Source organism: Cyprinus carpio, chromosome A8, assembly GCF_018340385.1.
Source record: "Cyprinus carpio isolate SPL01 chromosome A8, ASM1834038v1, whole genome shotgun sequence".
In the NCBI taxonomy this organism is placed as follows: domain Eukaryota; kingdom Metazoa; phylum Chordata; class Actinopteri; order Cypriniformes; family Cyprinidae; genus Cyprinus; species Cyprinus carpio.
The window spans coordinates 15478753-15505787 of record NC_056579.1 but is presented as its reverse complement, the minus strand read 5'-3'; the positions used below and the strand labels follow the sequence as shown (position 1 = coordinate 15505787).

The following is a 27035-nucleotide window of genomic DNA, read 5'->3' as shown; positions in this document are numbered from 1 at the left end:
GAGAACAAATGAACGAAGTTTAATGGTTGGAAATAAATATAATTATGACGATGAAAAAAATACTTAACAGTGCATATAGCTAGATATGGTGAAAATGACAATAAATTACAAATGTGTATACAAATAATGTAATTCTTTTTTTAAAACGTAGCCATTAATATGATCATTACACTGTAAAAAGTCGTAACCTGCATTTTTTGCCTTAAAGAGCCATTTTTATCTGTTTTAATTAATAAAAAAATGAGTTGTGTTTGTCTTAATGTATTTAGGTTGATTCAGTGATGCTAAATAATATTTTTTATTTGAATAAATTCAGTTAATTTAGAACCATTTTTTTTTAGGATAGGCCCTTTTTCAGTATAATGACAGTAATACAGTTTTGAATATCACAAGCATTTGATGATTATTAGATTTATTGTAATAGTTTACACTATATGACTTTTGGTACAGCGATGCATCAGGAAAATGCACTTTCAGCACCACGGACAGTTCCATGTGTTCCCTGGAACGGAAATCTGCTGCCATCTGGTGAGAATATGGCAAAAAGATGAAAGAACATAATGAACGTAATGCACGAGACCCCGTCTCCCAAAGAATCAGATCACTCTCAACTCCATGCAGCATATATTTTCCCTCTCCCATCTCATTTAATGATGAAAAGCTGCTTCAATATAAATTAAATCAGTGAATTATTTACAACTATGGCTAACGAGAAGCCAAAAACATCGGATGATCAATAAAGAAAAAATGTTCGATACCATCCGACATGCATTATTAATATTTACAAACATCACATCGTATAATGCTTAACCTATCATTATGCAATGACATTCAACTTGTATGTGTCTTTAAAAACATATCAAATATACAAGTGGTATGAAAAAAAAAAAAAAAAAAAAAAAAAAAAAAACCCTGAGCTGGTCAAGGAAAGGTTACATGTTCAAAGCTCTGCAACGGATCACTATTGTATCCTTGGACAGCTGTTTGTCTGATAAAAAATAATATTTATATATATATATATATATATATATATATATATATATATATATATATATATATATATATATATATATATATATATATATATTGTTTCTTTGCTTGCCATTAAGATTTTAAATATCTTTCACTGTTTTACATGTTTACAGGGTCAATGAAAATCAAAAATTCAAATATTCAGTTATTAATAATTGAATAATCTATTAATGATTCATATTTACAATGTGTTTTAATTTGATAATAATTTAGCATGAACATTTAGCAACAATTTTTTATCCACTGTAATGTACATTTAATTAAATTGAATTAAATTATTAAAAACATAAAACATATCATTAAAATATATCATACATTTTTAAATGTTTGTAAAAAAATATATTAATTATAATTATTAAATTTTATATTATAATATATATATATATATATATATATATATATATATTTATATATATATATATATATATATATATATATATATTAGAATATTTTATATATATATAAATAATTGTTAACTTGCACTAGGAATTAAATCACTGTATAAAATAAATAAATAAAGCTTCAAGTAGAAACCACATATACAGTACAAACTGTATAAAATGACCACACATTTCGTTTCAGTCAGCATGACTGTCATATTCCCATATGCTGCCGATTGTTCAGACAGAAAAAGAGCTGACAGTGTCTGTTGAAAAAGGTTGGTCTGGTTATTTCACCTAATTTTGCCACCCTTATAACACAATGCATGCATTGTGGGTTGTTTGAATTCTATAGGCCCCCAGAGACAATCGGGTCGCTGAACTGCCACTATTTAGGGGGCTTTACCTTTGTCAACAGTGCAAAATACCTCTGGGGGCCAGTATGTTCCTACTCACCTCTTCAACAATGAACTCTAATGTTTCCTGGCCTGTTACAGAGTTGGGTGTATTGGGGGGGGGGGGGATTTCGGTTCATCAGTGAGTTGTCCGATCTGAGATGGACTCACGTGGAGAAGAGGACCTTAGGCGTACAGCTGAGGCTCTGTGTTTGGAGGTCAGGCCTCTGCAGAGGTCCAACCTTGGAGTCAGACTAGCCCACAGGAAGACATTCAGTCTGGACTATATGAATGCCTGTCAAGAGGCTCATTACAGGGGGCGAAACTCTCCATGAAGATACTCTGATCTGCACTTTCAAGACTGTGATCTCCAGGCAGGATATATGCTGAGGTCCACAGCCAGCCAGCAGGCCTCCACTTCTCCATTCCATAGGACGAGCCTTCCTCCCTTTAACAGGGCTGTGATGCTTTCGAGGAGGTCTGATCTAGAACCTTTTAGGTCAGATATTATTAGAGGCTCACGCATCTCTTGTGAGGATCAGGAAGCAGGTGGCTCCTTCAACTGCAGAGCTCCTCTCATGTCTCTCAGCAGCTCTGAGGAGGAACAGGAGGCTGGAGAACAGGCTGGCAGAGCTCCAGCAGGGCTCAGCGTGTCTTCATCCCTGCTTACACCCACTCCTACAGGGGAATGCAGACTGGGTAAGAGAGAGAGGAAACAACTGAGGAGCCTGAGGAGGAGACAGAGGAGAAGAGAGCGCTGCAGACAGACCCAGCAGAAGGAGAATGTGCAGGTGAAACAGAAACGCAATCAAGTGTGTATTTACACACACATGCATGCTGTTTGAGCTGCAATAGGACTGAAGCTTTTCTGTCAGAATATTAGCTCTCTTCAGCTGCATTTCTAGAGAAGTGAATGCTGACAGTAAATGAAGATGAAGAAAAAATCTCTAATCTCTGTCAATGTGATTAGTGGCAAAGATTAAATTATTATAGAAATAAATAACATCATTAACATCATTATCATCAGCTTTGTGTGAGTTGATGAGAAGCTAATCATTAAATAAATAATAATGGAAAATTTAAATAAATAAATAATTCTAAAATGAAAACAGTCAAAATTAAAAACCTTTTCAAAATATATTTAATATTTTAAAACATAAAATATATAAGGTTTTATTTAATTTGTTTATCAGCATATATATATATATAAATAAACAAGACACCAAACTAGTAAGAGACAGAAAGTGAACTTAGAGGAAAACAAGTAACTATGATTTGCATGTTTAATAATAATAATAATAATAATAATAATAACATAGTCCTATACAGTGGTATATAAAAGAATCACCCGCCTTTAAAATAGTCACGTTGTTGCTTTGCAGCCTGAAATGAAGATGGACACAGTTTGTATTTTATCGAGCTGTATTTACTTATAACTTTTCTTTACAATTTATAAGTGAAAGATACAACACCAACATGACAGGAAAAAAACAAACAAAAAACATAACAACCGGAATCACTGAGTAGGAAAAGAATCACCCCCTCCTAAAAAATTAGTTGTAAGGTCAACCAGGTTTAGCTTATCACCTTCTCAATGGCACAAAAAGCTGTCTTTCAACTGTAATCAGCTGGTGATTTTGGTGAGCTCAGCATGAAAATAGCTTTCCTGGAGCATTTCAGTCCTTGGTAGTGCAACTGAAGTGAAAGGTATTTGGTACAACACAGACCCTCCCTGGATCAGGACATCTCTCCAAACTGGATGAAAGAGTCTGAAGGAAACTGATCAGAGAGGCAACCAAGAGGCCTACAGCAACTCTGAAGCAGTTGCAGGATTTTATGTCAGAGAGTGGTCATTGTGTGCATGTGACAACAATATCACAAATTCTCACAAATCGAGCTTGAATGGGAGGGTTGCAAGAAAAAAGTCACTCCTCAAGAAAGACCACATGCAGTCACAACAGAGCTTTACCAAAATGCACCTTAAAGATTCTGAGGCATATGAAACTAAAATTTCATTATTTGGCCTCAACACCAAACGATATGTCTGGCGGAAATCCAATACAGCTCACCATCCAAATAACAGCCTCCTCCAGTAAAGCACGGAGGTGGTAATATTCTGTTCTGGGGTGTTTTCTCTGCAGCAGGGACTGGAGCACTTGTCAGGATAGAAGGAAAACCTGAGGGGGCAAAATACCGTCAAATTCTTGAGGAAAATCTGCTGCCCTCTGCCAGAAGGCTGTCAATGTAAAGAAGGTTTACCTTCCAACATGACAATGACCCGAAGCACACACGAAAATCTGAGCACACAGTGGTTGAAGGAGAAAAAGGTGAATGTCCTTGCACAGCCCAGTCAGAGCCCAGACTTAAACCGCATTGAAAATCTGTGGAATTACTTGAAGACTGCAGTCCACAAACGCTCACCATCAAGTTAAACTGAACTTGAGCAACGAAATGTGCTTATTTTAAAGGGGGGTGATTATTTTCTATACCCACTGTATATTGCTTTTTCGATTTTGTCACAGTGTTTGTCCTCTTTCTAGACTGATTGTTTTCTAAATTGTAATGGACTATTTTTCTTCAAATATTTTTCTCAAATTAATATTTCATGATGGGTTTATTTTGCGAGAATGGTCAACTGGCTGTACATTATCTCTTACATATATTCATATATTCGTATGTTATTCATTACTCCTTTATTTTTTTCTCTAGCACAATATAAAGCCACTCACAGATCATTAATTCAGAATTGATCATTTTCAAGCAGAGGGCAACAGGTTTTGCATTAGTGATTCTGAATTCACAGCAATAAAGTCATCAGCATTAACGCTCACTGTATCATTGATGTAAAATTTTAAGTATAATCAAATTAATGATTTAAATGATTATTAAAATTAAAATATATTTCTCTTCACAATTATTTTGATTATGCTTTAATGGACAACACCCCAAGAAGACTTAAATCAAAATCAAAAACCACAAAAGAATGCTCTTAGAAAGCACTAGTCCTATAATTCCTGGTTTTGGTCTGATTACTAGTACTCAAATGCCATGACGTCTTTTGCTCCTTCATTTGTCACTGTCCACTTGTGATTTGGCAGATGAAGTAGGGACCCTTCATAATACAGTGATGAGAAAGAGAAATTCATGTTTTTCGTTTCAGTGGTAATAATTCTGGTGGTACAGTAGGCTGTATATTTTCTCTTTGGAGTGCACACACTTCAAGTGTGACATACCATTTCAATTAAAATACTATAAATACTATCTTTATTTATTTATTTCTATAAAAGACTAGGGGTTCTGACTTTCTTATAGGCATTAACAGGTTCCATATGAGATGTTGATGTTAGAATTCTGGTGTCCACTAGAAGAGCTCAGGGCTCTGGAGGTCCCCATGGGTGGGAGAGTTGTAATTATGCAGACAGGCCCTGTGTATCAGAGGAGTCGTGTGTGGGACATGCCACCCCTGTAGGCTGCCTGTAACATGATCCGAAACAGGACAGTTCAGGGAATCTTATTGTGTGCTTAATAGTCCAACAAGCAAGTGTGTTAAAGTCAAGTTAAAACACTGTTTATATGAACCATCAGCATAACACTGCAAGCGATGCTCCCTAGTAAAGGTGAAGCTCAGCAGATTGTTGAGTTTAATAGCAGCACTGAGTCATCTCTTCTCCTCTCTCACTCTGCTGAAGAGCTCTACAGGGAACCCAACTAGCAGCAGTGAGGATGAGGAGCTGCCCGGCCGGGATCGTGAAGGCTACATCTGTGCTGTGTGTCTGGATGTCTACTTCAGTCCCTACATGTGCCATCCCTGCAGCCATGTCTTCTGTGAGCCTTGTCTGAGGACGCTGGCCAAGAACTGCCCCACCAACACACCCTGTCCATTGTGCAGAACCACCATAACACACGTCTTCTTCCAGAAAGGTTTGTTTCAGAAAAAAAAGACATCTTAAATTTTCTGTTATCTTTTTGGAAATGTGAATACAACTACTACTACTACTAATAATAATAAATTTTGTTGTTGTGTAACAAACAAAGCAAACAACTGTAGTTGTATATATATATATATATATATATATATATATATATATATATATATATATATATATAATTAAAAAATAGCTCGCTAATAGCTAATAATATTAATTTATTTGATAATTTGTTTTTATTATCACTATTACTATTATTATTGTGATTTGTTGTGATTTTTTTGTAATCTTATTTGTAAACTTGTTAAAAACTGTTAATAATAATATCAACGTTATTATTATTGTTGTTAAATATTACTATTATTATTAATAATAATACATGTTTTTTTCCAAAGCTCAAGGACACTCCATAAATATGCAAACCAGCACTGAACAGAACGTAAACAAAAAATGTTAGCAAGGAAAGAAGCAATGCATAAAATGAAATAACATCAAAAGAGGGAAATGAGCAAAACAAAACAAAAGAGCACAATAGAGCTCTACACTTTGTAGTCCTAAAACCCTGAAGACAGTTAGGATTTATGAGCAATCGATTTTCTCTGGAATTTCCTATGGGTTTAGATAGCGGTTTAAATTCGTGAGTAAAACAAAGTCTGTGGTTCACATTACTTGAAGAGATTTTCACATTATTTTCAACAAAATAAAATACACACAGTCATACCTCAAACCTGAATTTTTAAACCTTTGTGTACTTTATAAACGTAAGTGGCTAACAAGTTGCTATATAACAAATAAGTGGCTAAATGGACTAAAACCTATTAGAAATTCCCAAGGGAACCCATGTAGCATTAGCCCTCTGGGTTGGCCTTTAAACTGTTCTGTAAGACAAAGATTAACAACAAGGAGGGAAGAAGTGCTGTGAGAATAGACCTTAAGCTCGGATCTGAGGGAGAAAGTTCATGACTGAGTAAATAAAGTAGTCTTGAATTAAAGCACCTAAGAGTTCTGACATGTAAAGATGGAGGAACTAAGAAAGATGGGTCAGAGAAGGTCAAAAGAAGAATTTTGTACCTTAAACTATATATTTATTGACTGCTGAATATACTGAATGTTTGAATATACTGTAGTCTGCTAATAGTTTTGCAGAGTAGTGCATTACAATAATCAAGATGTGCAGTGATAATGCAAGGACAAAATCATCTTTATGGCCAAGGATGTGGCATGGAGATATGTTATGTAGATATTGTTAGCAATGGAACTAATGTGGGCTTCAAATGTAAGGGAAAGATCAAATGTAACATCCTTCCCTCACATTACGGACCTATTTAGTAGGATTGAGCATTAGAGTAAATGCCTATTTTTCAGACTCTTTGGTTTTGGAAGTACTTTTTCCATTTATGTTGTCCATAGGGATTTAAAAATATTTTCTTAGTGGGAAAATGAATGGGATTTTTCATTCCAGTTGCACTCTATGGTTTTTCAGAGTGATTGAATAGAAATTAGGCTCTTCTGTTGATTTCAAATGACATCAGATATGGCAGACAGAATCTGATCTGAGAAACAAGCTTTATGAGATATGATAAATTTATTTAAAATGAGTCTGGGCTTTCTTAAAGTAATGCACATTGCACTGAGCACACTAATGATTCACAGAAAAATAAATTCCCACATCCCACTCTTCACAGAACTGAACCATATAGCCCGTACGTTCTTCCCAAAAGAATACCTGTCTCGGAAACAGAATTTCCAGAAAGCGGGCTGTGCAAAATGGCCTCTTCCAAGCTGCCATAAACTGTTTCGAATTTTTGGAGGTAAAACAATCTTTACATCTATTTCACGTATTTCCCTCCTAAATAAACTTTGCAGATTCAGTTGTTATTCTTCATAGTACTGCTCATTGTTCTTTGTCTTGCTTTTTTTCTCTCTCACTCTCTATATATCTTATATGTCTTTCTTAGGCTTTCAAAGGCAGGGAAGTCCAATCGGCAGACGCCAGTTCCCTCATGGGGGCTATCGGCTTGATGCCTTTAACTTTGAGGATGATTCGCATGGCTGGAGATTTGACATGGACATGGTGATCATCTATATATACTCCGTCAACTGGGTCATTGGCTTCATTATCTTCTGCTTCTTCTGCTATTTCTTCTTCCTCTCTTTTTAAAGAAAAGGCACAGGGAAGCTGTCTGCAGTGTTTCAGATCTTTCAGGACAATACAAAAGTCGGCGAGAAGGGAATCATGCGCTGCACAGAGAGAAATGAGTTCATGCAGCAAAAATTCCAGAGCGTGATGATTCCATTTACTGTAAAGATGAATCATGATTTTTGAGTTTGTGGTTTGCCTAATATCTGTTTGCTTTTAAACAGAATTTTGGCCGACTGCATGGGGAAGCTTTGCATGGATAATCACACGAGAGGACTATTCATTTCACTACAAGTTGTATTCCCATGCTATATATCCAGAGTGAATGCATTTGTGCAGGTCTTCTCTTACAGCTAATTTCCAAAGTGCAACGTTCAGGTTTGTAAACTAAACTATCCATAACTACAGGCCAGCTTCTAAACAATCCATAGAATATGATGAGTATAAGAATATCTCATTTGTTTTGCACCATTCTTGCTTGTTTTTACAGTATTTCTAAACTGGCCATAAAGGTCCTTTGTCTGGTCTTTATTAAATAGAAAAAAACATCAAGCAGCAAGGAAATCTTTTAGTAGTGGAAATCTTTTTCTGTGCTTGAAAAAAATATTTCATGTTGAAAGCATAATGTATCATCCTTTGGAAACTTGTTCATTCCATGTTGTTAACACAAGCTGTCTTGTTCAACATGTCCAACATGTCCTAAACGTGTTGTCAAGACACTCCATACCGACTCCATCACATCAATTCTAGTCATCTTGCGCACACACATACATAGATATAGATATTACGTTAGTAAAATCTCAGATCTCAGTGGTTTCTAGTGATTTGGCAGAGTACAACAAAACAGGCTGCTATTAGCAACTTGTCCAATTTTAAATCTAATTTTGCTTCTTGCTTTTTAAACTATTAGGATTTGATTCAATAAACAGTATGAGTCAACCACTAAACATTTAGAACCACTAGAACATTTCCTAATAACCAAAGATGAGATAATTTACTTTTATGAATATTTAATGAGATTCATTTGAAATGGCTCACATAAGAACCATATTACACAGACTGATCCAGTATGTCTTTCTGTTTGGATTTAAAGTTTTTTTTTCCAGCTTGACAAGACACAAAGACCAGCTAAGACCAGGGGCCGGTTGCACTGCTTAGACTATGTCTTAAAGGGGTCATATGATGCTGCTAAAAAGAACATTATTTGGTGTATTTGGTGTAATGAAATGTGTTTATGCGGTTTAAGGTTAAAAAAACACAGATTACTTTTCACATACTATACATTATTGTTTCTCCTCTATGGCCCGTCTTCTGAAACGTGTCGATTTTCACAAGGCTCATCACTCTGAAAAGCCAGCTATCCAGCGCGTTGTGATTGGCCGAATGCCTCAAGCTTAGCATATTTTGATGCCCTGTCCGGCAGGAACGACGAGACATAAACATAAAACCCATTATAAACATGATATAAATATTTCTAGTCGTGTCTTCTTTTGGAAGACCAAACAAAGTAGTTTCGCTTTCTCAATGAAACAGCGTCACACACCGCGGCCGTCGTGTATTACGAGAAGTGAGCCGCGTGAGTGTCAGCTCCAGGCAGGTGGATGAGTAGTGGCAACCACATGTGACGACCCCGGGCTGGACTCCTCTTTTGGAAAGCCAAACAGTGCAAAGTTGATGTATTTTCGCTTCCACAGATGAAACAAACAAAGTAGTTTCGCTATACAGTGAAACACATGCACACAGCGTCTATACAACATGGCGGTGGCGGCAACAACAATACTACAACGAGAATAAAAGGTATGCCTTCTTTCTTTGCGTGAACATCTGGGTGGAGTTATGCAAATCTTCCCACATGATGTGTTGGGTATTGTTAGAACGAGCCGTTTCAGGGGGGCGTGGACAAGTCTCAACTTTTACAAAGAATATCTCTTTGGATTTGAGACTTTAGTCTTTGCAACTTTACAGATCTTTTTTATTCACCAAGAGCTTGTAATACTCCAAAGAGAAAGAAAAATGTTAAATCACATCATATGACCCCTTCAAACAGATAGTCATCTAATTTTTTTTTTTTTTCTTCATCAAGACTGGTCAGAACTTTCTAAAATCAGTTAGAAAAACGAAGACTGGTCAAATTTGAATTAAGACTACCCCCTTGGCTTACTGCTAGTTGGTCAGTAGTTCTTAAGAGTCTTGACATTGTGGCATGTTTATGCAACAGGACCCTTCTGGAAACTTACTGTAAACTTAGTTGACCAACTAGCAGTTACCCAAGGGGGAATTTTTCGGATTCGATTTAGACCAAGCTACTTTTTTATGTAACCGTTTCAAAAAAGTTATGACTCTTAAATAAAAAATTGGATGACTTTTAAGACTAGTCTAAGCCTTTATTGCAACTAGCCCCAGAAAGACATTTTAATTTGTGTCTTATGGTATATTTTATTTTTTTAATTCTAACAGGTTAGATAGATCTTAGCTGCCTATAGGGTTTCGCTTGTATATTTTTACTGCTTCCTTTCAGTGGCACATTTGATGAAGCCGTGAGCGCACTGGAGTTGGTGAATCTGTTGCATTAGTATTCTCATCCTATGAGAGTGCAGTGTGTTCAACCACGTCATGCCTCAAGCAACTGCACCTATCAAGGTTAGAATAGCGCTCTTAGATCACCTTCTGCTACCTGCTCTTAATAAACGCCATGTAGAGTTTATCAGTTCAACTTGCGGCGCATATTAGTCTATTTCGAGTAGCGATTATCTGTCGCGGGACTATTATCTGTTCGTTGAAGGACTACACGGGGCATCAAGAGATGTTTGCATCTGGTTCTTTGTTATCGCATTTCTCTCTGCTGAAGAAGATGAAGCCCTGCAAGGACACTTCAGCTCTCTGCTGGAGTGAATGAAGGTGACTCGGCTTCTGCATCGTGGCAATGCGGAGAGAATCCAGGAGCAAGACACGGGCAGATCGATCAATTGAGTAAGACATTTTCCAAACGAGTTGCAGCGCATTGATCAATCAGCATTTTATATCAGGGCAGTTTCTGCACTTGATGTGTATGCATGAGTTCTGCACCGAATGGGCGCAAAAACCGCCCCAGATCTGCCGGGACCATTTTCCAGATCAGCAGTAAGCCCCCGTCCAGAGAGCCGGAGCGCCGGGAGAGCAGCGAGGCTCTGCGTGCCGTAGCGGACTGCAGAATGGTGCGTATAAGCCTGCGTCATGATCCACAGCATTCTTCCTCTCGGAATCCTGCTGATTGTTCAAGCATTATTTGAAATTCACGCAGGGTTCTGCAAGTGCCAACATCCTAAATGTATAATGCGACACTAGGGACGTTACACATTGAATGATTTGGCTTGGAGGTCTGTGACTTGTCCTATGGTGCGGCGGTAGTTCCAGCTTCATTTTCTCGGGTTGATTTTCCAGAAACGTTTCATTTGGCAGATTATGGCATGGAGAATTAGTGCTCCATTTTGGGTTAAAACTGCGAGCACATTTGGAAAGCACTTGGCAGTTTAGGACTGGCTTGTGTGTTGTGTTTGAGGAGTCTTTGCCCCATTAACAGGCAGAAGGTTTGTGGCAAGCCATGTTAACATTGACCAATTGCTTTTAATTTTTGACATTGAATTCTGTGGTGTAGATTTAGCCGTTAGATATATGACTAATGTGTGTTCCAGTTGTTGCTATTAACTATTTCAGTGTTGCTAGTATGTGCTGGAGTATTTGTAAGCAACTTGTCGCCAGTCAGTAGTTGACATCTGACCCACAGATTCCTATATGATTCAAAGACAAAAATATGCCTTATATATAATGGAACAGTCACTTGTCACTATAGTAGTGAGTAAATAAGTGGTAATGACTGAATAGACTATATACTAGTCATTACTGAAATAAATACTCATTTGTAATTAATAGTTACTAGTGAAACCGAAACAAAACATAGCAGTCACTGTGAGATTACTTATGCGTAATTAAAAACATGAAAACATGCGAGTAATATAACAATAGATTCTAAAGGTATTTATGTTTAATTAGCTTGCCATTAAACGCTTCCTTTCCATGAAATATTGATAAAATGGCATGAGCATCTGTCGCCTGTGGCGCTGCTCTCCAACAAATAGCCTGTTTTACCTTTGTGACATTGTCAAGTTATTTCAGTGTTCAGAATGAAAACAAATTCTTGCCATGTTGGATACATGTCATTTTATCAATGTGTTGTCTCATTTCATTTATCTGCTTCATAGATTTTTGAGGTTAAAATGGTATTGTGAGCCCTACATTTTCTCAGTTTGCATTTGTTTTGTATTTTTTCTTCCACCAGGTTGTCCAGGAGTTCAATACACTTGTGGCCCTCTATAGGGAGTTGGTCATCTCTATTGGAGAGATTTCTGCTGATTGCCCCTCTCTGCGTGCGGAAATGCACAAGACACGCACAAAAGGCTGTGAGATGGCACGGACCGCACATCAAAATCTTTCTGCAATATCAGGGTAAAAACATCGTTCTGTACATTCACATACAGTAGCCCATGCTTTATGTGTGTGTGTGTATATATATATATATATATATATATATATATATATATATATATATATATATATATATATATATATATATATATATATATATATATAATATGGCATGTTAGGTAAACTAATGTATCCTCTCACTTGAAATATCAGTGAGTTAAGTTATTTTACAAGTATAAAACACACTCCAGTACTACGGTGCATTTCTTTATGGGCACAAGTATTTGAATCATATATGTACGTTACATGTTAACAGTGCATTTTAATGTGGGAGGGTGAGTGAGACATTAAGCTGAACATTAGCTTCTTTAGCTTTGTTTGAAATTAATATTGTATTAATTTTAATTTCTTTTACCATTTTTTTTTTTTAATCAAGTTATAATTAGCTTGCAGTACCCCTGCGGCCCCTCTAGGAGTCATGGGCCCCCTGTTGAAATCATGTTATACAGTATATTATGAAGCTGACAAAATTTCACCTTCACAGCAACATTTAGGTGATAAATATCAGCTAGTGCTGACTGGCTTACCATGCACTGTATTTGGAAAGCAAGATAAATGTTGATTAAGTTGGAAATTATGCTTTCTACTGTGCATTTACCATAAATCACAGATCTGTGACACAATTTCACATTCTAAGAACACAATATATCTTTACTATAGCTCTCAAATTGTCCTCCCCAATATTTGAAATTCTTGCACTACTTTGCTGCACTCGATTACGCACCACTCTGTGTGCTGTTAGGATGATAAAAAGGTTTAGAAAGTGACATTTTTAGCAGTCTGACAGCTCTCGTCAATGTCAAAATGATTGAGATGGCCAATCAAATCAAAGAAGGCGAGGTTTACTGTACACAAAAAAACGAGCCTGAATTCCTGCATCAAGCTTTAGTTTTAATGTTGAAAGAAAGCAAGGTAAGAGGGAAGTAACAAAACATTTAATATCTGACAGCTGTTACAATAGAAATGTTAAATGATTGACAGTGATGCAGACTACTCTACTTTTTGCTCAGACTGAATCAAAATAAGGTATCATTTATGTGATTCATGTAATTCTGAACTGAATGTAATGAGACAAGACATATTTTGGATTTTCGACAGCATACAAATAAGAGTGAATGTGTGCATATTTGAAAATATTATTTGCAAATAAATCAAAATGATTACTTTACAACTTGAAATAGTCCTAGAATGGTCAAGATGTGGTTATGGCCTTGCTTTACATGCTTTATATTTTATGCCTGCATTTGGTGCATCTCTCTGTTCCAAGTAATTCAAGAACAGAAAAATAAAGTATCCACCATGTCACAACATTACACATGGGAATTACAGAGCAGTAATTACAGGCGTATGATTCTGAGAAATATGATTTTCTGAGAATTCTCACTCACCACTGAGCTAATGTTTAGAGCTCTAGATTGTCTGTACGGCCTTGTAAACATGCTGCTCAGAAATAGTCAAACATCTACTTAGAGAGATATATAGTACTGGATATTCATGATAAAGTATATTCACAATGATTTTGCTGAGATCTTGAATATTGTCATGATTTAAATTTTTAATGGTCATGTAGTTTCATAAAGACAGTGTAATTTTATTAGTTACACAGTCCTTTTAAACCATCAAGACTAATGTTTTAATAGCAAAAATGGTGTTAGAACTGGTGAGTTTGATGTACTTCTGTGAATCAGTTCTGTTTCCAGACATCAACTCAAAACTCAATTTGCATTCAGTCTGGTTCACATTTTAAAAATATTAAACTGATGGTCATACAGATTTGAAAAAGAAACTGTTAAGCAATTTCAGTGCAAACAATAAATACACATCAATTGAATATCATCAAAAGGCTGAAAAATACCAAGATATGCAGTAAATGCTTTAGCTGTATTTCCCAGCATGACATACAATGTGTCTCAGACTCATGACTTCCATCACTGGTCATTTTTTTTGTGGACTGCGAGGCATAGGAATGCAGGGAATTGTAACTTGTGAGAAATTAGACAGGTTGAAGCGCATGACTCGGGGCCAGAACTCTGCAGAATCTAGATCTAAGATGCATTATTGATGCTTTTTTCACAGCCCAGAAGATGGAGAAATACATCCGGAGATCTGCCGCCTCTTTATCCAGCTGCAGTGCTGTCTGGAAATGTACCTGACAGAGATGCTGAAGTCTGTGTGTCTGCTGGGATCCCTGCAGCTCCACAGGAAAGGTAATGCTGTGAGGGCGCCCCTGGGCTCTCAGCAGGAAACAGGCAAAACAGCGACAGGAAACTGACGTTGATGAAGCCTAGCTTGTCCAACTGTAGAGTCTTCTAGTGGCTTAATGTTTGCAGGAGTTGACGCTGATAGTTTCTGTGTTTTGAATCTGATTTGAGCTTATCAGAAACATGGATGTAAATATGGATGCTCTTGGAGCAGGTTGACTTGTTGACCTGGGGTCAAACCTTGAAATGTTTATGTCTCACCGTATGTTTTCCAGGAAAACATTATTCAGGTGCTACAAAGGTAGACAGTAAGAAAGAGGACAGCTCTGACATCCCAATCCTGGAAGACACGTCCTCCACTCTGCCGGACTGTCCACAGACATACTTCCTGGTGGCCACAGACATTGAGAACATCGAGAGGTGAATAGTCTGAGCTGCTGAACAGGATCTCCATTTCTTTTTCTATGAAACTGTGATAGTTTGAATCTGAAACGGTTCCTCAATGTTCTAGGGACATGACAGAAATGAAAAATCTGCTAAGCAAACTCAGGGAGACCATGCCTTTACCACTGAAAAACCAAGGTAATATCTCTCGGCATTCTGAATAGTTTGGCTAATTTTACCGACATATTTATTGAAAACTTACACAAATTGGGGATATAACATCAATCTTTCAGCACAATAAAGGTCTCAAATTGTTAATCTGTACTACCGCTCAAATGTTTGGGGCTGTAAGGTTTTTTGTTTTTAAAAGAAGAGTCTTATGCTCACCAAGGCTGCATTAATTTTATCAAAAATACAATAAAACAGTAACATTGTAAAATAGTATTTAAAAAAAACTGTTGTCTATTTTAATATATTTTAAAATGTAATTTATTCCTGTGATGGTAAAGCTGAATTTTCAGCAGATATTACTCCAGTCTTCAGCGTCACATGATCCTTCACAAATTATTCTAATTTGCTGATTTGCAGATCAAGAAATATTTCATATTATTACCAATGTTAAAAACAGCTGCTTAAAATTTTTGTCATTTTTTATTAATGCATCCTTTCTGAATAAAAGTATCAATTTCTTTTAAAAAAATCATACAACCCCAAACTTTTGAATGGTGATATATTTAAGATTCACTTAAAATTAAATATGGTTTTATACTTAATAGGATTATTTGCCAGTAACGAATAGTAATAATAATGCAGTTATTGTCCACATGTCCTAGTGGCCACATTTTTATTTCCATTTAGCAAATTTCAGACTTTTGCAATATTTTGATTTTATTCCAAAATTAGATTTGCAAACTGGAGCTAATGTTGCCTAGATGGTAACAAAATCTTTGAATGTTGAATTAAAAATGTTTCATTAAATGTATCTATTGGCCAATGAAAGGACAGATGATTCTTTAATGGTTGCTGCTGTTTTACAATGATCTGTTTTTGTGTCAATACAGATGACAGCAGTTTGTTGAATCTGACGCCATACCCGTTGGTCCGGCAGAGAAAGCGGCGTTTCTTTGGCCTCTGTTGTCTGGTGTCTAGCTAAGAGCTGTCTCTCCCAAAATCCAGTCACAAATGACTGCGTTTCCTCACAATGTGTGACACTCACCAATCAACAGTACTACTGCCATTTCCCAAGCCAGTGCTTTCTTTTGGTGAGTTCTGTTCAATTTCCTACTGCTATGAGAATAAATAGTAATATCTGTGTAACATCAGTAGTCATACAAACACTATATAATATTTGATCAATATGACAGTTTTTCATTTTTATGTCTACATTATGCCTAATAAAGAAAATGGTTTGTAGTATGAATACTGCTATGTTTGTCCACATGATTCATATGCTGTGCTTTTTGTCAAGACAGGTGTTGTAATGAAGCGTTCAAGAGTGCTAATTAGAGCAGAGGTTATGATGCTAAACATTTATGATGCTTTAAAAAAAAAAATACTGCACAACACGAGTGAATGTGATATCTGTCGGTTTGATCTGATTTTATTTGTATTTTTTGCTGTTACAATATTTTTACTACAGTATTATTTAGTCTTCCATAAACCGAAATCCTGTAACTTTTTTTCCTTTTTGTTTCAGCCTTTAGGAGTATACAATACCTGAAGAAGCCTTTGTAAATAAAGAATATATCTATAAATGGAAATTTTAGAGATGTACATATATAATGTAAACGCTCTGTAAAAGCACTCTGAAATATTTTTCAAAACTGATTCCTTTAAAGAGATTGTCAGTAAAGGGTGGCATGTCTATCCATCTGGTGTGATATAAGTCCAGATTGGAGGGACTCAGCATGGGTCTTGCTTATTAATAACAGTTCTAAATGTGTCAGGCATGGTGAAGATACTGTAGTGTTTATGAAAAAGCGCAGTGTCGTTTTACATTGATAATAAACCTTTTTTTAATGATTTAACAAAACTGGAACTTTGTGTCTTATATTAAGAATTATGTTTTATTTAACATACAAAACACCATAAGAAAAGTTACAGAAATTAAATCTGTAGAATAATAAAAGTCAGTATCAATAGATATTACCCTCTTTTCAGAGAAACTCAGATTAGTTAGATTTTCAGAAGGAAACAATATAAACCATCTTATATTCACCCTATTATCCATAATTCTCAGAACAACCGGTCACAGGCTCCAATTTCAACGTCTCCCATTAAATTTATCACGTTTGGATCTCAGTCAGTTATAGGTAATTGGATTTGTTAGCACATTAATAGGGAGGCTGTGAAATTCACACCTGGCAGCAGTGCCTACCCTTTTACTTTCTCGCAACAATGCTGAAGCAGTAATGAAAAAAAAAAAAAAAACCGTTTACTGGAACAGACATGGTTTTCAGGTTAATTATTTGGCTGCAATGCTGACGCTGGACAAGCTGTTGGCAGAATCTGGGCTGGCTGTCAGGAGTTTGGCAGGACGTCTGGAGCTGGCTCAGTATGATGCTGTTCAGAGTCCAGTGGAAGTCCAGAACAGCTTGACAGGAATACACCGCAATTTTGGTTTAACTTGTGCTTTATTTATTGATTTTTTTTTGCTGGTTATTAGGCTAACCAAAAAGTCAAGAAAGGGAAAGACGCATAGTTTAGCTTGATTTTTGTCTGTAACTGATTAAAATAATTTTTTTAATTTTTTTTTTATTTTAACATTTTAAAAATTCCATGTACTCAAAATCATGTTTTATTAACAAGGTTCGGGAGGAGCACGTCAGATACTTAGCCTAATTAGCACAGGTGGAGCCACTTAAGATAATCAACACTAGGGTATAAATACAGCTGACCTACCCCTATCCATTGACGGTTTATCAGCATCCCCCCTCCACCCCATCTCCTCCACTTAGAGTTCATTTTACACTTATTATGTGGGTGGGGGGGGAAGGGGATAGGTTCGGGCCATTCCCGAGCTCGGAGCCCTTCCCCGGACAGCACGCCAAGTATGCATTATATACTTCAGCTAATTATATGTAAGTGTGAACTCGTGAAATGAGAGTTTTGTAGCTTTTAGCGGATGAGCTAACACACATCATCTATATATGCTACCTCCTAAATGTTGACAAAATGCACTTTTAGCAGATACACTTGTCCTTCTTTTCCAGGAAAACAAACCAAAATTGTTGAAGATATCCTGCACTACATAGCTTTTCAATAGAGTGCTGTGGGATAACGTATTTTTGTAGACTGAAACCTGAAAATAAAGTCAGTTTTTTTTTTTTTTTTTTTTTTGTATGGGTTTTTGGATAAATGCCTGAAATTAACTCTGTGTTAAACACAAGCTCAAGATATTTGCACATGTTATTTTGCGACATACAATATATCAGTAAATATGCCCTTGTCATTTTTTTAAAGCTTTTAATATCTTAGAAAAGGCATTTACAGAGATTGTCAGGACATTAAATCTCATCTACTCACTAGTGCACTTTCACAGACTCGATATTTATTTATAGCCAACATTCAGCTCCGTATATTTGCTGATTGTATTTAGGCTTCAAAATTCATAAAGTTTGTGAAGACTATCATAATGAACAAAAGTCATTTTATAATTAATTTTTTTTGGTCTTTTTTTTTTTTTTGTGCTTATTTTTTGAATGAATTTGGATGAATTTTGATGAGTTTTAGTGAGTAGGGTGATGCTATCTTCTGGGTTGACCTACAAAAACAAACAGCAGCACTGTATTCCTGGTCCTGCCCAAACTTACCGATTTACCATTTTTTTTAAAGCACATTCATGGTGTTTTGACTGAATCCTCTGCAAACCTGAGAAAACTGTTGCAGGAATCCTTCTCAGGATTCAACATAAATTGTTACACTTTAATTCGTTAGTGAGGCTCTGAGATTATGACTGACAGGGTTGAATGCTGACAATGTGGAGAGCCTCTCCTCTGCATTTCCTCACAGCCACCTCACATTCTGTCATTGTCACTGGTGCAGACGCTCCTTCCTGCTGCACACATACATGGATCCAAGCGTCCGGGGATGAGCATTCCTCACTTGTCTTGCAACGGCAGCTGTTCGTTTTCTCTACAATGACACAATTGTTACAACCAAGCATTCCTGAATATTGACTAGTTGCGACATTGTAAGTCTGTAAATAACACTTTTCTTACCAGGTTCAAAAATACATTAGCAAGAATTTACAATTTCAAGCCATGGGTTCAGGAACTTCAAATGGGTTTTTCAAAAGGCAGTTTTTGATTTCTGTGGTTAGCATTATTTGAAGAGACTTCCACGATTTGTTTCACAACATTAAAATGTGCTACATTCATGTTTGGGTATGAAAGCATGTACTTTGTGTTGTAAAGCAAAAGGTGAAAATTTCGTCGAAAGTCAAGTCATGTTAATCACAGATCCTCAAAATTTTAGAATAAATATAAAAAATGTCAAAATGTCTTGACACTCAGATTTACACATTACAAAATGACCAATGTGAAAAAGAAGTGTGCTTAATTGATATTTTTAAAGACAGAAGTAGTTATGAAATTACATAAATATTTATATTTAATATAATAGTTTTAATCTAAATTTAAACCATAATGTATTTATTATGCAATTGTCTGAAAACATTACATTCAGTTTGCACTTAAGTATATTTTTTGAAGTATTTTATTTCCTTATTAAGTACTCTTTTTAAAAGTATGCTAAAGCATACTTCTTTTTCACAAGGGGATGTGTGCCATTTTTTTATTTTGTATTTTACAATCCCTCACCATCACACGTCTCCCAGAGCGTGCAGTCCGGACAAGCAGTGGATGAGCGATGTGGCCACTTGCAGGCACTGTCTTCAGCAAGAGTGTACTGATGTCCCAGACAGCGCATAGCCTGTACTTTACACAGACTCAGTGTCCGTGTCCGACCACGCTTCACATCAGTGGCACATATCTCCAGGGAAGACCTGCAGAAGAGAGAAAAACACAACCCTTTGGTTCTATGGATGTATAGAATTTTTTTGGCATTTGTGTTGTGTAATGTACATGTCCTGTCTAGGAACATACTTGCACTCATGGGGTACTTTACAGACACATTTGTCCTTTGACAGGTTCTCCCATGGCTGGCACTGCACTGGCAAAGTGGTTGGCTTAAAAACTAGTGGGAAAAAAAATAACTTTTACTTACATTTTACTCACACGCAAATATTTTTACTTACATTAATTCTTAATTTTTATGCATCAATGCATTTCAAAATTTGTCAAATAACCTTGTAACGGCTGACTCTTTACAATGTTTCAGTAATGTGTATCTACATTTCCTTCATTTTGACATAGTGTACAAAGCTGCACAGCTGCCAGAATAGTTTTGTACCTGTGAGACAACTGGTTTCTTTTGGTTGTGGTGACCAGGAAAGGCCAGCGTTGCACTGAATCTCACCCGGACCTTCTCTGACTTTCCCTTCAGGACAGGAAAGTGAGACAGCTTCACCGATGTTATAGGTGGGCTTCCACGGGCTTCCAGTGACATCTGGAGGAAGCTGAGGCAGACCACATAATGGTTCTGCAGACAGCAAGCAACATTTATTTTAAAACATATATACAGTAACATATATGGTTTCTCATTTTTCTGAAAAGTTAAATATTAAAGATGCAATAAAATTAATTTAGAAAGTTAATAATAATTGAAAAAAAGAAAAAAATTCTAAATATGTAAAATATTAAACGTAAAGATTGCATTATGTTTTATACCATATAGTATTAATAATTATAAACATAATTATGTTACATAAAATATATCTTACTAAAATATATATATATGTTTATATCATTTAATATTTTAATGAAATGTAAATAATCCTAAAGAAGTTGCTCACTAATGAATCATTAGGTATTTATGAAGCATGGTTTCATATATATATATATATATATATATAAGGTACACTGAAAATAGATACTGTACTACCATCAGTATATGTCAGCTCTAAAAAGTCATATACACTTACTCTTGCACTCTATTTGATGTCGCACCCAGTCTAGATTTTCTTGACATTCTGCTATAGGATCCCCAGTCAGGTGAAAGCCCTCAATGCATGCATACTCAATCTTGCTGCCTACTGGATATGCATCTTTGGGGTACTGCAATTAGGGGAAGACAACAACATTATAACATAAAAAAAACATATTCAATCGCATTTTAATGGAGAATATTTCATTAAATTATTTTTACCAAAACAAACCCATTAGCGAGGAAGGGGGGGATTTTACAACTTTTCCTGGGTGTTAAAGAATTTTCAAAGCAGTGAGGCTCCATTGAACTGAAAACAGGTCAAAACCAATAAGTCAGGTTTCCACATAGTGGCAGTATTGCTGCACAGTAATATTCTCTAGGTCTCTAGCACCTTGTAAAGAACAGCTTATTACAGCCTTTCAGAACAAAGCTTTGTACTGCTGAACAGACGCTTGACCTTTCCTCACCGTAGGTAATCTAATTCCTGATCATCATCGCAGACTGTCGTCTCCATGGCGTTCCCAATACAGTCCCTGCCGCCTGAAGGAGTGGGACGACTGCAGGAGCGGCTCCGGCTTTTCTGACCTTCCTTGCAGGTGCTCCATGAAGACCAACAGGCCCAGTCTCCATGAATCACTCCTGAGATAAAAAGACATGTATTGGACACTCAAAAACATGTATAGTGACCACAAAAAATATTTGGATACTTCAGCCACACTTAATATGAATGATTTAAATATAAATATTTACAGTACATTCCCAATCTCATACCATACACTAAAATCATACATTGAAAAAGATTTTTAAAAAAATATTATAAAAAGAAATGTTTACATTTATAAATAAATACAAATAAATATATAAAAATATATATCATTTATTCATTAGATAAATCACAAATTAATATAATTTAGAATCTAAATTGTCTCCATAGCTGAGTTTCCATAATTGATTAAGCATTTTTCTTTTTTTTACTGTTTATCTCTTTGTATGTCTTTACTTGACTTTTTGAAATTTGCCAACTCGTTTAATAATAAAAAAAAAAATCATATTTTGGGGTCTGTGGCTTTAAAAAGTTTGAAAACCCTTGATCGATGCAATATTAATTTAAGTGATTAATCTGTACCTGGCTGTTCATCTTGCGGCGTCCCATACTCGCATGCCTGGCCTACGGTGCCTGGTTTACACACACACTTACAGACGTCATTGTCAAGCACGCGCAGCCCATTGTTCTTGCATTCTCTGCAGTGACATGAGTGTTTCTCGCTGAGGTAAGTCTCAATTGCACGCTTTAAATGATGCTTTTTCACCCCCGCACACGAGACCTCTTTTACCAGCTCATGGAGAGGTCTGAGCTGCACAAATCAGAAATTCACACATAGTTTCTCATATAAGAATGAAATCATTGCATGTGTTTCAATTATATGATTAGCATAGCATACAGTCTTTGTTATTATAACAACCTTATTTGCATACAGTAACTACATATTAACATTGGTTTGCCAAACCAACCTTTGGTTTGATGACTTTTGGAAAGCCCTTCACTGAACCCGACCACTGTGAGAACGCTCTTCCATTCTCCACTGGTGTGTTTTTGTTTAACATTGACAGTTTTGCTATATATGCAGGATCTCCACCAAATATATCCGTGGTCATATCATTTTTTGATAAGCTTTCATCTGATTGGGTAACATATTGAACACAAAACAGAATATTATTATACAGTACATTGCCTGTATACTAGTGAAACTAGTATGAAAGTATTGAATATGCGTGCATAATTTTGTCTCCCAAAAGTAAAATAAAGCTTCAGTTGAGCATTTATGGTTTGAATTTGCTTTCTTTTTCTAAACAACTTACAAAATGGTTGTTCCTCGTTAAATTTTTCTTCATTGCAATCTTCTGTGGTCCACCTGATGATAAACAGGATAGAATGGGACGTTTTGACGCACTGTTTATAGTCTCTTTGTACAGATTCTAAGTAAAAAGAGATAACAGACAACTGTTAGACAGTGCAATGACCTTGAATGAAAAACAACATCAACAACTTCTCATGTAATAATGAAACAAATATGTGACATTCAGACCACTCACGCAATTTTTTAATGATATCTTGGCTGGCCATCAAAAATAATCTAAACTGGCCCCCAAGAGTGCCCTCAGAAATGTAGTGGGTCCCAAATCTCTCCAGCACATTACGATAGGCAGCATAATCATATGTTACAGGTAAGGACAGCAGTGCTTTCCAGAACTCTTCTGAAAGTGGCAGATATTCTGGGGCCTGGTTTTGGAACTGGGCCACATCCACATCACTCTTCATGATAAGTAGATTTTTGGACTGAAAGGAGAGAAAAGTTTCATATTTTAATATATGGGCATGTGTTCTCAAAGACTTTTAGAATTTTTTTTTTTAAAGCATAAAAGGTATGAAAGTCTTCGTCAGAATACTCCATCTGCGCCACAAGGATGCGCTGTTTCTACATGTATTTAGCTTTGATTTGAAAGAAAACAGTGCGTTCTTGTGGCAGGGCTGATGCAGAAGAGCAGACGCAGCATACGATGATATGGATAAACACAGAGGAGACCATTGACAAAGGAATTGTTGAATAAAGTCGTTATTTTTGTTTTCTTCGCTTACAAAAAGTGTTCCCGTCGCTTCATATAACCCAGATTGCACGTCTGATGGCAGATGGAGTATTCTGATGACGACTTTCATACCTTTTATGGACCTTGACACTGTTATTTATTTAGCATTCTATGGGACAGTCACAGGCCTCCCGGTTTTCATCCAAAATATCTTAAATTGTGTTCCGAAGATGAACGAAGCTTTTATGGGTTTGGAACGACATGGGGGTAAGTGATTAATGACAAAATTTCCATTTTGGTGTGGAGTATCCCTTTAAATGAATGCCTTAATCCCCATGTTAACTTTTAAAATAAATAATGATAATAATTATAATTTGTTACCATTAGCTAATGCAAAATTAAAATAAATAAATTAAACATATGCATGAATGTATTATTCATAATAAGATCTATAACATTTATTCAGAGGACAAATCAGGTGAATTTTCCTTTCACGCCGACTTTAATCTTTGATTATAACTTTTGTGTTACTGAAGACAGCCACGCAGTGCTTGAATATGTCACATGGATTTTTTTAGCAACAGACAACCAATAATAAACTGGATCAGCGCTTAGCTCATGTATTAATCATGAACTGTTGAAGAAGTATTTACAGGCTGCATTTTAGTTTTAGATTCTGTTTAGTTTTAGGACTTAGTCTGAGGAGAAATATATAAAAAATATCAAACAGCAATGGCAAATGCCAACATACATATGCAAATAAGAATGTCAGAACCTGACAGGCCAGAATGAATTACTAACGCAGGGTAAGTGTGAACAGAGTAAAATATGAAACAAAACCTAATATTATGTTAACCGAGGGTTAAAATAATTTCATGAGTTATTATCAATATTATATATAGTAGTGAATATGTCATAGAATACAGTACCTGAGACTGTAACAGCTCATTATGGAAGACATAATCGTCATGCCCATAAGCTGTGCCTGATGTTCTTGAATGTTTTTCAATGTGATTAAGATAATGCCAAGAGCTGTCAAAGGATTCATCTGTAAAATCATTTTTTGCTGTGACCTGGCAAAAACAAATGCAGAAACTTAATAGAAAGTCTCCCAGATTCTGCTCTTGCACTGGTAACGTGTTCTTCTTTGTGCATCTCATAAGTCTTATTTATCTTAATCTCGTAAACTGTGAAATTTCAGTTACCTGGAAAGTGTATCTGAGGACACTTTGGGGAAGTCTGTATAGGTCTCTGTGGTCTCCACTGAAGGTCTTTCTACACAGACCTCCAAAGCTTTTGGTGTTGATAACTGTTCCTCTTGCCTCTTTCCTCAATGCATCAAACCTTTAGTACAAACATTCACAATCATAGTGGCTTTAGTGATCTGTCTGTGTGTGTGTGTGCAAATGTATTGTTGAAATGAAAGGAAACAAGCAGATGACAGATATCATTAAGTTACCCTTGACCAGTGAGCTCTACATTTGGTGGAGGTTTTTGCAGGTCACACATCACTTTACTGTCACATTTCCACTCATCTGAGCTATCTTCACAGTCATAATCTCCATTGCATACCAGAGACTGACTGATACATTTCCCAAGAGAAAGAAAGAGAAACACTATTCAACACCTCTTAAAACTCTTTTTACCTTTTAAAGACTTTCAAATAAGTTTCAAATCAAAATAAGTACCTGACTGACACCTAAAACGTTCTCCACAACCCTCCTCTAGAGGACAGACCTGAGCTGAAATACATGATTGTGTGCGGGTTGAGCTCCCAGTGCAAGGCTGACCACCAAACTGAGAGAAGACGGCAATGGAGCGGCTCTGTGTCTGTAATGTCCCCATATGTCAGTATACAGATACAGCAACTACATTTACAGAAATGTATTCAGCATACTAGACAGCAAGAAATTATTTAGTGTAAGATAGATGTACATTGTTACAGTGCTGCATGCCTAAGAACAGGTCAGAAACAAAACACTAGTCCCACCTGTGTTTTGGAGCAGCCATCACAGGCAGACCAGCTTTCAGGGGACCAGGGTCCCCACTTGCAGTGCACAGGTTCAGACACAGACCTAATGGACCTCACTGACACTGCACTGATTCAGAAGCAAGCTCATTAAAAGTATGTCATCAGAATTACAAAATATGCTACTGTATATATGTACTGTGGCCACAATAAGTATTCGGACATTTTACATGACATAACAGAATATCAAACTGGCATCTGCAAACAAATGACACTGGAGCTTTTCGCAGAACTGACTTCACTGCCTTCACCCAGGTGTCCTATTAGAGTATATTACAGTATTCAGTATACATTAGAGTTTACTATGATATGAAAATGCCACAAAGTATTAAAAAAATAAAAATCTATAGATTCAGCACATAATTAAATTAAATGTTCGGTTTTACATTTTATGTTGTTTATACAATGCAATGACATTTTAAAGTGTGACTTCAGTGTCAGATAGTTTTTGGAGCCACTGTCTATGAATATTGTATTTTCTATCACATTAAAACTGCCATGCATATAATCTGAACCATTTTACATTGCATTCAAGCTATACATTTTGTATTCAAGCTATACAGACAGATATACATATAGATAGATAGATAGATAGATAGATAGATTTACAGTTATTTAGTTATTATTTACAGTTATTGCTCATAAAGTGTTGGGAAATAAAGTATATATGTTATTGCAGCAAAGACGTTTTTAGTTACTTACTGTATAACTGCTGCTGAAGACAAAAGAGAGACAAGAAAGACTTCATGCAGGAACACATGCTGAAAACAAAGTTAAAATGAAAAACAGTTTTCCTCCTTATGACCCTGTGCAATCAGTTGTGGAAAAAAAAGAATTTTATTAATATTGCATTAATCTTGACAGTTATACTGGAGTTCATCATTTGTGTCAGTGTAAACGTAAAGCATCGTGCTTTAAAAGTATATTTGTAGTGTTCCCTTTTAATTATGCAGGAATGTTTAGATAAATGCTTACCTTCATTGTAATAATCCAAAGCAGCATTCACATTTCTCTCCAAACTGTCTTTACTGTGTCCAGCTACAGAAAACACTCCCAGTTCCTGTCTTATCTCGCAACAACAAGCCATAAGCGGGAAATGATAATTTCTCTGCCAAAAAAATGCATGTAACAACACAGTCCTCATTTCACTGGAATGTGAGCGAGACTCAGGAGACAGAAAGAGCACATAAATCTCTCTAATGACTCTAGAGGATTTATGGTGCATGCCGAGAATTAAACGGTCAGTTATGGATGTCCATTTGAGTAAATAGACAGCAAATGTCATGCATCTAATGAGAATTAGACATCTACATTCGATTCTCTGTCAGGTAGGTAAACACATAAACACTTGATGGAGACAAAGCACCATTTTGCATCCAATTCTGCAACATTA

At 36.1% G+C, this 27035-nt stretch overlaps 3 protein-coding genes across 3 annotated transcripts; 2 read left to right on the top strand and 1 right to left on the bottom strand.

Moving 5' to 3' along the window:
• The first annotated feature begins 1943 nt into the window (after window positions 1-1943).
• On the top strand, window positions 1944-9146 carry rnf180a (ring finger protein 180a). Its single transcript, XM_042762473.1, has 4 exons — window positions 1944-2598; window positions 5497-5728; window positions 7419-7544; window positions 7692-9146. The coding sequence occupies exons 1-4, from the start codon at window positions 2191-2193 to the stop codon at window positions 7892-7894; spliced, it is 969 nt and encodes a 322-aa protein (XP_042618407.1). The 5' UTR covers window positions 1944-2190; the 3' UTR covers window positions 7895-9146.
• A 1253-nt stretch (window positions 9147-10399) lies between these two features.
• LOC109095204 (regulator of G-protein signaling 7-binding protein A) lies at window positions 10400-17001 on the top strand. The gene is made up of 6 exons (XM_019108887.2): window positions 10400-11067; window positions 12189-12355; window positions 14471-14601; window positions 14871-15015; window positions 15107-15177; window positions 16041-17001. The coding sequence occupies exons 1-6, from the start codon at window positions 10927-10929 to the stop codon at window positions 16130-16132; spliced, it is 747 nt and encodes a 248-aa protein (XP_018964432.1). The 5' UTR covers window positions 10400-10926; the 3' UTR covers window positions 16133-17001.
• Window positions 17002-18716: 1715 nt separating this feature from the next.
• c7a (complement component 7a) lies at window positions 18717-26742 on the bottom strand. The gene is made up of 18 exons (XM_019108886.2): window positions 26618-26742; window positions 26345-26403; window positions 25604-25712; window positions 25302-25443; window positions 25073-25208; window positions 24819-24957; window positions 24543-24686; window positions 23122-23365; window positions 22888-23004; window positions 22540-22706; window positions 22154-22382; window positions 21495-21666; window positions 21247-21334; window positions 21023-21155; window positions 20392-20580; window positions 20085-20175; window positions 19800-19984; window positions 18717-19113 (listed from the first exon to the last, which is right to left on the bottom strand). Exons 1-18 carry the CDS (start codon window positions 26642-26644, stop codon window positions 18929-18931), a joined length of 2556 nt encoding a protein of 851 aa, XP_018964431.1. The 5' UTR covers window positions 26645-26742; the 3' UTR covers window positions 18717-18928.
• Window positions 26743-27035: the final 293 nt, after the last annotated feature.